The sequence below is a fragment of the Brachyhypopomus gauderio genome, chromosome 15, assembly GCF_052324685.1.
Source record: "Brachyhypopomus gauderio isolate BG-103 chromosome 15, BGAUD_0.2, whole genome shotgun sequence".
Lineage (NCBI taxonomy): Eukaryota > Metazoa > Chordata > Actinopteri > Gymnotiformes > Hypopomidae > Brachyhypopomus > Brachyhypopomus gauderio.
This window is the reverse complement of record NC_135225.1, coordinates 3,882,313-3,894,469: the sequence shown is the minus strand read 5'-3', so window position 1 is coordinate 3,894,469 and position 12,157 is coordinate 3,882,313. Positions and strand designations below refer to the sequence as shown.

Genomic DNA, 12,157 nt, shown 5'->3' with positions numbered 1-12,157 from the left:
TAATAGTTTTAAAAAATGAAAAACTACTTTTCTCGACACACGAAACTTACTATGCATAAAGCTTTACAAAATAGGAAAAAATCTCGTCTCAGAACATTGGGATTTGTTGACGCTGAATTATGCAAATATACTTACAGATCTTCATTTGCACAAATGGAGAATAAGAAGAAGTAGCACGCTAGATGAAACACACAAATGTAAGTTCCTTTTCAGGTGGCCAAGGACGGCAGACTTTACTACATCATGCCACAACGACGCATCAATCCGCACAAACAAACTACACAGTAATGTTCATTAAACAGTCACAATCTGTTCAAATACAAATGAAATATACAAACAGTTCCATCTCTCTTTGGTTAGAGTTGATGAAATGTCAGCTCAGGATGATGTGCATAAAAAATAATAACATAATCAAGTCAATGGACAGTTGCAAAGTCCCTATGCAAAAAAAAAAGTAGCCTACAGCTGAATTTGTAGCAAATGTCAACAGAAGTCAAATAATTAAAAACCATCCTCATCTATCTGTGTTTTTTCTCATCAGACATTTTAATGTTACACTTTAGTATAAGGCACCCTTTGCTTGACATGAAAAGACGAACATAAATTGCCTGTAACACTGATAAGTACATTATCCCAGAAGCTTGTAGGGATACAACACTGATGATGTAACTGAAGAAATGAAATGTTTAAATATTTGCAACTCCCTTTTCCCCATGGCATGTGATGTTTTGTATATACTCCATACATACTCCATAAACCTCAAACTTAGCACTGCAGCATGCGAGGGTTACATCACACCACTGGTGTTCTTCCTTTCTCATTCATTCTACACACTGAGCAGTAGTCAATCATTCCTGCTCTATCTGCTGTCTTCAAAAAAGCGTGTTTAGCTGGATGGAGTATGATTTAAGTAGATCTGGGCTGCAGGAGACCTAGGTGAACACCTCCCATGTCCGGCAATATCATTGGTCTAAAGTTTCCAAACGAAGGTGTTTAACCAAGAAGCTCGGTGAAATGGTTCGTAGATGTGTGCGCTGTAAGATGATGACACTTCTTCATCCATATTGGCAATAATATACGTGTGAAAAACAGGGAAACGGGCAGATCAACCAGATCACGGGGGAGTCAAGTGTCTTCGGTCTTTATTACAATGGAGGTAGCATGAAAAAATGATGGTTGAGCTGTGCACATGATAAAATACAAAATGCATAATGGACCGTCACCGTTGGGTGACAAAACCATCGTCAGTGATTAAAGCAAACCCAACAGGAAGTGACACTGGTGCCATTAACTGATGCTACATGACCATGCCTCAAAACAATGAGCTAAATCTACAGCACAGAGATAAGTACAATACACAATATTTTCTGATCTAAATTCACAATATACAACAGTGTTTTTAGACAAGCCCGGTCACTGTAAATGAATAACACTTTCTGAACCTATAGAGAGAATCATTTACAGTGACATACACTACATACTACATACTAGAGTAGCAACAAGAAAACGTAAAGTACAATGGCTTATAAAATAATGAACGATAGTGCCATAGGCTGCATCTGCACACACTCAAAGTCCAATACAGGAATCGCTACAACAATGGGACAAGACCGAATCTTCAACGTGTACGCTCGCAGTATTCTATGATTGCAATAGAGGCAATTCGTTCTTGGGTGGTATTTCAGAAATGCCAACTTAGTGCTTTATAGGAGGCAGGCATACGGATATGTAAGGCACTAACATCACTGGAATGAAATTTGTAACCATCCTACGTTATATCGGAGTGCCTTGAACAGTCCTGAGGATTCCTGAGAAACTTCAGAGATCTGTCCATGTATTACTACCTCAGCTTTCCTCGGATACTGCAGACCCTGGTGAGGCAGAGCTTACTCGGAGCAATAAGGCCCCAGCATAACTAGTCAGTGACGTTGAAGAGCGTATCGCTAGCTCGAAAAGCTCGATATCACTGCTGACAGGACCAACAGATTGATGCGCGGGGCGCGGGTAACAGACAGAAGCAGATTTACGAGCGTTTCGCACGGTTTGTTATAAGTAAGAGTGCAATTTTAAATATTGGGCCATTCTTCATCATTCCACCAATAGCCTACCTCCCTACCACTCTACCCAGGCAGCCTTTCAGAAGGGCTTCCTCCAGAGAGCTGCTGGCAGTGCACGTTTGGAAGAGATTATTTCCTCTGGCCTTCTTGTTCACACAAGCATACATACACACGCACACACTGTGCTTACAGCTTCACGAATGGGCCGATCTGGTTGGGTGCTCGGAGTTTGGGTGAAGCGCATGTGTTGGTGGAGAGGGATGGGGATGTGGAGAACGGAGGAGAACTGGAGAGGGCGTCTGCGCTCAGCGAGAAGACGCTGGAGATGGAAACATCCACGATTCCTTGACACAGCTCTGGGTAAAGCTTCCTAACCAGGACAGGAAACGAGAGAACACCACTGTTCAGACTTCAGACGTCATGACTCACACACTTCTGTTTAAGAGCACCAAAAATACTAAGAGCTAAACAAACAATAATGACCTTCTCCATATTAGTAAACTGGGTTCATCTGAGTCACAAATAGAAGTTTGACTTTAGACACTATAAAATTTACTATAGCCTCTGAATATTTCTTAGAAGTCTAAATGAGTCATTTGTAGAACAACGTCTATGTACTTTATATTCTTAAACCAGAAAGAACATTAAGAGTCATAAAACACTGGAAAATTTGGCTCAATAATAACCAGAGTAATAACCAGAGGCAGGAGCAAAGAGCAAGAAATGATCTGTATCTGTACGCATGAGTCTGGATGACCTCATATGTAAAAGTACTGACTGTGCACAGGCGGGGGCGCCGTTGACCTCGATCAGCCACACTTTGAAACTCTCGTCCAGCATGAAGTCGAAGCCAAAGAGCTGGAAGCTCTGGTAGGAGAGATGTTTGGTGCTGATCGCAGGCTCGATGCACATGAGGCAGCTCCTGTTCACACAGGACAACATCCAGCACTTACATAAAAGGAGATACTGGCATCCTGCAAAAGAACTGGTTTACCTGTAGCACATCAAATGAGTGATATAAGACAGTGATAACTGACTGAACTGCTGCTTGCTGTACACAGAAAGATTTATAAAAACAAAAAAAGCACCATCCCCCACACTTGGGTGCAGCCTGCGTAATCAAACTGGTGCCCGCACTGCGTGAGTACTGGTCATACCTTATTATATGCTTGATCTGAGGTAAGATGGACGTCTCTATGGCAACATTGTGTACGCTCAGCAGGTACTGTCTGAACTCGTCGAAGAACATCTCGTTGCCCTCCTCGTAGCGACCGTAGTTCTGTGAGTGCTCCTTCTGGATGCAGTGATTGGTCAGGTGGCTCGTCATGTCCTGGAGGTCAGAGCTGTTGTACGGTTCAGAGGATGTTCTCAGCACACCCTCGCGGTACAGGTAGATGTTGTACTGATGGTCAACAAGAACCCAGCTCCTACAAACGGAAGATGAACACGTCACGTGTTAAAACTCCTTTCTGCCTCGTACTCGCCTTCAAATCACTTACAGGCGGTCACGGTTCATCCTACCTTATATCAAACTTGCGATGGCCTGGTTCCAATAGCAAAGGCTTCTCCAGGTATTTCTGAATGACATGAACTTGTCCCTGATTATCAATGAACTCAAGCAACTGGTTTGCATCATGAGATATCATAATTCCAGCCCCTATGGCAAAACAAACATGACCACAGAAAAACACACACACACACACACACACACACACCCACACATTTTATACAGAGATCACATTGACGAAGGCCACTCTGCTCTAAAAATTGATTTACACCATGAATTGACTAGTGCTTGGAAAGTTGAATCAGGTGCGTTAGCAGGTAAATGTTCAGGTAAACGTTCATGTAAACGTTCAGGTAAACGTTCAGGTAAACGTTCAGGTGTCCTGTGCACTGGCCCTCTGACTTCAGTTTGATACCTGTGATATATAAAACGCATCACTGATGAGTTGCGAAGCTTGAGAGCGTTTCTGTTAATGGTCTTCGTCTGTTCAAGGAACGCACCTTTGGCTCCAGCTGATGATTTAGCAATCCACACGGTTTCCTCGCCGTTCTCCTTTCTGGAGTGGTGTGAGGTGAGGAAGACCTCCCGCTCGTCTGTCTTGGGGCTGGTCTTCAGGTGGCTAATACCATTGGTGGGAGGAGCTACAGGAGTGTTGAGGTTGGTGGGGTAAATGATGTAAGACTCAGGAAACCAGTTGCAGGAGTCTTTCAGTTCTGGACTTGTCTTTATTAACCTACAGGGTAAACAGGGCAGCTACAGTGAACAGGTACTAAACTTTAATGTAATAAATGAAAAATTGTGTGTTTGCAGAAAAAGAAACAAACAGGAAATGGAATCATATAAATGCAAACAGTGAATCAACATATCGATACCTTCGGTTATTTTCAGCCCCTCATAATATTGTAATATTAGGCTACACATTGAAAGTTTGTTCAGTCTTTTACAGATTACACAGTAATGTTGATTATTAGTTAGCTACGCTAATCTCACAGTTCCACTCATTTGAGATGATGTTTAAGAAATGTAAGATTTAAGAAGAAATCAAAAGGGGGTTCATACATTTGAGAAAAGCTGAAGGAGACACATACTTGACGAGGGACGCTTTGCGGCACAGCCTGTCTGCCCCTCTGTAGTAGTTCACTAGCTGGATCAGTCCTGGTTCATGACCTGTGGGAGACATGGCGGTCATTACATCACACCCAGTGACATATTAGCTGAGCTGCTGAATACCACTGAATTCCACTAAAGAATCACTTCTGTCAATAAAGGTCAGATATCAATACATATTTACTAGATCTGTGAGCACAACAGGATGCCATAAAGGTCATAATGTCACATAAGGTGAATGTCAGAGCCCAAGAACATGGCTGGTCAGAGGTTCATAAGCACTTAGCAAAACACATGCATGGATACAGAATAATAGCCGACGGAATAAACCACCCAACAATGTATGGGTGCTAACTGATAAGAGGTTAGACTTTAATTTTCAGGGCAAAATTAGTTCATCCTGAAATTACACACATTTCCAACTTGCAGAGGAAACCCTTATAATTATTGTAAAAAGGCAAGATTATCATTGAGCCTTTATTTAAGGGATTTAAGGGTTTCTTGCTTTTTTTAAAGGACTATTTGAGTACATTTTTTAATGTAAACCATATTACAGGTGGCAGAGATGCAGTCATAGTATCCTGCGCCTCCTTCTAAAACCAACAACGTGTTTCTGGCAGCAGGAGTGTGTGTCCTGTATACTGGCAGCAGGGACAGGTGTCCTGTTTACTGGCAGCAGGGACAGGTGTCCTGTATACTGGCAGCAGGAGTGTGTGTCCTGTATACTGGCAGCAGGGACAGGTGTCCTGTATACTGGCAGCAGGAGTGTGTGTCCTGTATACTGGCAGCAGGGACAGGTGTCCTGTATACTGGCAGCAGGGACAGGTGTCCTGTATACTGGCAGCAGGGACAGGTGTCCTGTATACTGGCAGCAGGAGTGTGTGTCCTGTATACCCAAGCGTCCAAACGGTAGTCGGTTCCGCTCGCCCAGCATCAGGTTGAAGCGGGGGTGGTCCCTCCTCAGCCTCCTCCACCTCCCGGTGCCCAGCAGGATGTTGGCCACCTCGGCGTACACGCTGCTGTTCTCGTCCCGCACCACGAACGTGTACATGGTGGTACCGCTGCTCATGTAGTGAAACACGGGAGCGGAGTGTCCCGAGACCACCGGTCCACCGGCCCGTCCTGAGTGTCCCGAGACCACCGGTCCACCGTCCCCGGTCCCCACCGGCCCGTCCTGTCCCACTGTCCCGATGGTCACCGTTATCTGTCCCCAAACAAGGCGGTCCGAGACAGGACACTCATGACGTCCCCTAAACCATCAAAACTGGTCCTAATAAGTGCGCGTTCACTTTGTACACCGTTAAATAAATGATATCGATGACCGACGTATTGATCAGTGATCACCAATATTATGGGTGTGACTCCTCCGGCTCGCCTGCCTATCAAATGCTAACGGATAGCTTAGCTAGCTACACTAGCTTTTTTTTTATTATTAAAATAAATGTTGGTTTGCCACGGACCAAAACGATCGTTTCTGAACTTTGACCGAACACTAAACGTGAGATTCGCGGGTGCCGGGTGAGCGAATTCGTTGCTCAAAGTTACCGGACGTCCACGGGACCGAATTTTTCCATCCGAATTGTCGCGATCCGATCCACCAGGCGCACCTATGGATTAAGCCGCTACGCCAGCCTCGAGCCGAGGGGCATTGTGGTCGTTGTAGTTTTTTTTAGTGTTCTGCCGCAATTGCACTTCGCAGCCACACGGTGGCGGCAAGAATCCAACTAATGAAAACACCGGCAGCGGCGCAGTGGAGGGACGAAGAAGTAGCCGGCGCGCCAAAGGCGGCGGGAAGTTGGGTGAAAGTTTGTGCGACCTCCGTGTTTGAGTCCGGAATAAGGTACGATACTGACATTTAGAGGTGAGTTGTGGGACGAGAATCAGAAGTCCAAAAGCGTAGTTTTCTATCCTAATGCAGATCAGAGCAGCTAATCTAGTTGGCTAGCTAACTAGACAACCTTATGTTCCACCGAGTCTCCCTAGCAAGCTGACTACATAGTGCCCAGTATTGAGGGGACAGGGTCACAGTTGTATTTGCGGGCGGTCAGATATTTGTGTTTATCGTTTCTTTGCGGCTAGAGTACTAGTTACATTAAAAAGAGCGTTTGCTTAGCTACTTACCCTCCTTTAATAATTAAGCCAAAACTATAAAGTAAGCACTAAAGAATATAATTATCGCCTAATTAAAAGGTGAGCTTAATTAAAATGCAATTTGAAGATAAGCCTTTTATTTTTGTACTCTGTTGTATCATAGTTTGCTATTCTCACATTCCAAGAAAGACTTATTATATTTTTCTCATTGATTCTGTAACTACTTCTTACACAGGCTGGACCAGACATGAGTAACACACACCTGGACGAGTGGCAGAGGCGGTCCTTTGACATTTTGTCTGGCACGTACACACTTGAACAGACGGCTGACGCGTACCGCGCACACATTCTGTCCATTCAGTATGCATGGGCGAATGCTGAGCTCTCTGCCACCGGGGCCTCCAGCCTGCTGAGGACGTACACGGAGCACTATGCCGCGTTGCTGGACTCGGACGACCAGCGCGTGGGGCTGAATAACTACGCCGACGGCGTACTGCACCTGGCCCGCAACCAGAGGAATCACAGCGACAAATGGGAGTCGTCTCTAACGACTGAAAACGTGTTCAGCCTGCCGTGCGTGCAGAGCATGATGCGGGCTGGAGACGAGAGGCTCCCTGTGGATCCCACAGACGCTGACATAACGGTCGGTGAGGAGGTCAGTGGCAGTTGGAGCAAAGGTGCGGCTGAGTTTAGTTCTGGCAGTGGTGGTGTTTCAGAACCATCTCCTTCCTGGCCTGCACCTGTTCCCAGTGCTGAAGTGGAGCCTCGGGTTATTAACTTTGGAAATGGTCCTGTAGTGAGGGCCAGAGGCAAGGAAGGGGCACCCACAGGAGCACCCACAGGCGTTCCACCCACTTGTAAGCCTCCAAGAACCCCTGCAGGGATCACGCCTCTCTTTGGTCAGAACACGTACAATCCCCCAGTTAACTCTGGGCCTTGTCTACAGTCCAGCGTTGGTAACCCAAGTACATCCAACACAAACAATCACCAGTCTGTGTTCTTCTCCACAAATCCCTCCAAGAGGAAGAACTTCTACAGTTCAGGAACTGAAACTAACAGAAGCTCATTCCTACCACAGGGAGGGTATGACCTTGGAGGCGGCGGACAAAGGAGGGAGGAGATTCCCGGCTCTAGTTTTAAAACCGCTCGAGAGCAACTTATCGTTGACCAGCAGAAAAAGCATTCTCATCAGGGCCAGAGGGGCTCGTCGGCGAATATGGTCACAGTCACCAAAAAATGTCTAGGGGCAAACCGACCACGTGGGGCCTTCTCCAAATTTGTCTCACCGATGCCAAAACAAGAGGAGGACGGCGGTGGTAGGGATAATGCGTCACAAGACACTCAACCTGTTGATGAGCGGCTGAAGAACTTTGAGCCTAAGATAATTGAACTAATTATGAGTGAAATTATGGACCATGGCCCACCTGTGGTGTGGGACGACATCGCTGGTCTTGAGTTTGCCAAAGCCACCATAAAAGAGATTGTGGTGTGGCCCATGCTTAGGCCCGATATTTTCACTGGTCTCAGAGGTCCACCCAAGGGAATTCTTCTGTTTGGTCCTCCAGGCACTGGGAAAACGCTCATAGGAAAGTGCATAGCCAGCCAGTCTGGAGCCACGTTCTTCAGCATCAGTGCCTCCTCACTCACCTCCAAGTGGGTGGGTGAGGGAGAGAAGATGGTGAGGGCGCTCTTCGCCATCGCTCGGTGCCACCAGCCAGCAGTCATCTTTATCGATGAAATCGATTCCCTGCTTTCTCAGCGCACGGACGGAGAGCACGATTCGTCCCGCCGGATTAAGACCGAGTTCCTCGTCCAGCTGGACGGAGCCGCGACGTCCTCCGAGGATCGAATCTTGGTGGTGGGAGCCACCAATCGACCGCAGGAGATCGACGAAGCTGCCCGTCGTCGCCTCGCCAAACGGCTCTACATCCCCCTTCCGGAGGCGACCGCCCGGCAGCAGATAGTGACCAACCTCATGTTGAAGGAGAAGAGCCGGTTGGGAGCCGATGAGTTTGAGAAGGTGGTGCTGGGGACGGACGGGTTCTCGGGGGCCGATATGACGCAGCTGTGCCGTGAAGCAGCACTGGGCCCCATTCGCAGTATCCAGCTCAGTGACATCGCCACCATCACACCTGAGCAGGTGAGGCCTATACTGTACCATGACTTCCAAGAAGCTCTGAAGACCGTGCGTCCCAGTGTGTCTCCCAAAGACCTGCAGCTCTATGAGGAATGGAACAAAACTTTTGGCTGTGGTCGATAAACACTCGAGCTTTTTTTTGTTTGTTTGTGTTGTTTGTTGTGTGTTTTGATGAATGTGGTGGGGGGGGGATTACAGATGTTTGCAATTTGTTTCCTCTTTAGCCATGTAAATAAAATAAAGGTATTTACTTTTATCAGTTTTGTTTTTAAAAAAATGTTTGAGGTCATTGTCCTTACTGAGCCAACACTGAAAATGTTATGTCTTTATTTTCTTATACTTCCATTTTCGTCACCTTGTATTTATTCACAGGTTTGGTAGTTGTATGGGTATATTTTCTGTTTGAATAATGAATTATATTTTCTCTTTTTATTCTAAGCCATAAAAATGTGGGTGTCTGAGTTTATGATGTACAGATGTAAGAGTAGTATAATCTAATCTATCTCTCTCTTTCATTTTAAAGTTCCTCTGTCCACAGTGATGTCCACTGTTCTTTTCACTCTGGATTTAGTGTATTGGTTTTACCTCAGATTCAATAAGAATTGTTCTCGAAATACTTCAAGGAGTACAGCGTTTCTGTTGGACAAAACTGAACACATGATGGTCAACAGAATACTTGCCGTCTGGGTGCTGTTTTATGGTCATCTCAAAAGTGCAAGTTATATTGTACAGGAAGGACAAACTAAGAGTTTGGCACTAAGCTGATTTGTGTTGTCTTGTATGCTATGTACTACACATACACTAGAGTTTATCTTTCTTCTAGACCTGCACTAACTAGACTCAGTATCTGAGCTTTAGAATGGGGTGAACATGAGACGCCCCCAATACATTTATAGAACCCAATTTGTGAAAATTTATTTTCTTTAATTTACTTTCCTGTGAAATTAAATGGAGCAGCAACTTTTCCGTGTGAAATACTGAGGAAATGTGCCAAGCTTACAATAAAAGGGAACAACGGGCATCCTGTCACTTGTTTCCTATTGAGTGTATTATTCAAAGAAGAACCATCGTTGAACATCTTCACCCAACATGCTCACTGGTGTCTTGCTGGTCTTCATGCCCTGCTGGTCCTGTGAAGCATTACTAACTCCTCTGTTTTCATCGCTCTTTGTAAGGGGATCGAGCAGGGGAAGTTGGGCAACGTTGCAGGCATTCTGGTCTTATGATAAGAGTTACCCACAGGCGAAGTCTTGCATGGGTCTTCCTGTTGTTATTGTTGCTGTGTGGGTATGGGACGGCATTTGGCAAATCAGAGAAAAATGATTTTATAACTTGGATGTGGTCAATTGGGTATGTTTAATGACCTGTCAAATTCCTTTAGTGAATGATATTGTTCATCTTGGTTTTGCTTCTTTAATTTTATACTGCTGTAGTTTCTGTTCTCAATCTTGGGACCGATTCATTTTTGGCATTGGGAAGTTCTGGCAAAATTAAATTAAAGCGTGAGGAGTACCAATTGAGAGGCAGTGACTTAGCAGGCTTTTGTGGTGTGTGTGTGTGTGTGTGTGTGTGTGTGAGGTAATAACTATGTCATCACATGGTCAGAATTCCCTGTGTGCCAAATATGTCCTGTTATTTGAGGTAATGATTCAGGACTTTCCCTCCATTATCTCACTTGTTAAATCAGGTAATGAAGAACTCAGGAATTAAATCATTTTTTCACTGAAACAAAATGAATCATAATAGTTGGTGTTAGGGTAGACGTTACATTATGAGGTGTATGTTAAGTTCCTTAACGAATATGAGAAGTGAACCAAATTCATGTCCCTTAAGCACAGGAATTCAGTTTTATTAGGGAGATATAACCAAATATTCAGAGTTTTATTAGGGAGATATAACCAAATATTTAGATTTTTATTAGGGAGATATAACCAAATATTCAGAGTTTTATTAGGGAGATATAACCAAATATTCCTAGAAATGTAGGCTATTTGTTAGTTCCATAACTCAAAATAGTTCTAGAGAGGGAAACATTTAAAATACTAAGTGTAATATAGTCTAAGATCAAACTGTCTTTAGAAATACACATTATAAATAAGTCATTAGATTCGGGCACTTCCTGTCTAGTACTCCCAAAGCTGTTTAAGGTTCAAGCATCAAATGACTAAAGCTATATATATATATATATATGTGTGTGTGTGTGTGTGTGTGTGTGTGTGTGTACATACAAAAATGTGTATATATAGAGCTTTAGTAGACAAAGTGTGAATCTTTTGTATTAACTATTGACATGTAATTGTAAGAAATTGGTGTGAAGTAAGGATCATGAGATTTTAAAATGTTATTTATATTTATATATTTATAAGGATACATCATTTTAAACATCTTTTCACTTGTGATGAAGCAGTATTTAATATGTAACACAACCACTTATGACTGTCATAGGCTGCAGACTAAGAACGAATACCAGATATTAGGATATATGGCATATTAGATGTTGAATTTCTGTATTTTTTCACACTGCTCAAATGGGAAGTAAAATTGAATGGAACCTTTATGTGTCTTTGAATCAGCAGCCAGTGGGTGAAGATGGTATTGCATGGAATGAATGTGCTTTATGTTAAAAGTGCTGTGGATAATTGGTTGAGTGGGTCTTTATATTTCCAAAATTTCTAACTTTGTCATAAAAAAAAAATCCAGTTTCTACAATATGTTGGAATGCTAAAAATGTGGTTGATTTATAAACTTGCCTTTGCCAGTCACAGAGAAACTGATTATAGATTGCACCCACATGAAATGAATCAGTCATGTAATTTTTATGAAACAATCTTAGCAAAACTGGAAGACCATGAAAAAAGGGTTTCATTTATTTTTCATCTTTTTGTCAAGTCGGTTAATGAATATTTCAGGGCGGTGTGGTTGGCTACAGTGCTGGAACTTTGTAAAACTAGCCAGCAGTGCAAGTGTTGAGTGTCTCCCAGAGGACGGAGGGTGTCGGGCAGCAGGGAGAAGCCCACAGCTGGACTCAGAAAACAAGGCGGTGAGAATTCGTCTGGAGGTAGGCAAGACTCTTCTACAAACTCCCGTTTTGACCCTTTTTTAAATCTTAATTGCACTTCAAGAAATATTCTTCAATAGACTACAGGTTGGCTCATCTACTCACATCCAAACACCTAGATGAACGTAGGTTATTTTCTCATCAGATGCTTAATTGCGGTATTGTTGTGGATTAAAGCCTGACCTTAACGACCCCGCCGG

At 43.9% G+C, this 12,157-nt stretch overlaps 2 protein-coding genes across 3 annotated transcripts; one reads left to right on the top strand and one right to left on the bottom strand.

The window, feature by feature from the left end:
• Positions 1 to 198: 198 nt before the first annotated feature.
• On the bottom strand, positions 199 to 6,298 carry ttl (tubulin tyrosine ligase). Its single transcript, XM_076974539.1, has 7 exons — positions 5,566 to 6,298; positions 4,653 to 4,731; positions 4,065 to 4,297; positions 3,579 to 3,714; positions 3,215 to 3,484; positions 2,836 to 2,979; positions 199 to 2,427 (listed from the first exon to the last, which is right to left on the bottom strand). The coding sequence occupies exons 1-7, from the start codon at positions 5,738 to 5,740 to the stop codon at positions 2,244 to 2,246; spliced, it is 1,221 nt and encodes a 406-aa protein (XP_076830654.1). The 5' UTR covers positions 5,741 to 6,298; the 3' UTR covers positions 199 to 2,243.
• A 115-nt stretch (positions 6,299 to 6,413) lies between these two features.
• Positions 6,414 to 10,419, top strand: fignl1 (fidgetin-like 1). 2 transcript variants are annotated; one of them, XM_076975317.1, is made up of 2 exons: positions 6,414 to 6,532; positions 6,998 to 10,419. In XM_076975317.1, the coding sequence occupies exon 2, from the start codon at positions 7,010 to 7,012 to the stop codon at positions 9,020 to 9,022; it is 2,013 nt and encodes a 670-aa protein (XP_076831432.1). In that variant the 5' UTR covers positions 6,414 to 6,532; positions 6,998 to 7,009; the 3' UTR covers positions 9,023 to 10,419. The 2 variants fall into 2 exon arrangements, with proteins under 2 accessions (XP_076831432.1, XP_076831433.1); XM_076975318.1 differs by having other exon boundaries at positions 6,436 to 6,511.
• Positions 10,420 to 12,157: the final 1,738 nt, after the last annotated feature.

Bases quoted from the DNA above. Each gene is read 5' to 3' on its own strand.
- fignl1 (XM_076975317.1), top strand. From the start codon at position 7,010: ATGAGTAACACACACCTGGACGAGTGGCAGAGGCGGTCCTTTGACATT.
- ttl (XM_076974539.1), bottom strand. From the start codon at position 5,740: ATGAGCAGCGGTACCACCATGTACACGTTCGTGGTGCGGGACGAGAAC. The intron at 4,298-4,652 runs GTATGTGTCTCC...TTTACCCTGTAG, and splicing joins CGCAAAGCGTCCCTCGTCAA to GTTAATAAAGACAAGTCCAG. The intron at 3,485-3,578 runs GTAGGATGAACC...TTCCGTTTGTAG, and splicing joins CATCGCAAGTTTGATATAAG to GAGCTGGGTTCTTGTTGACC.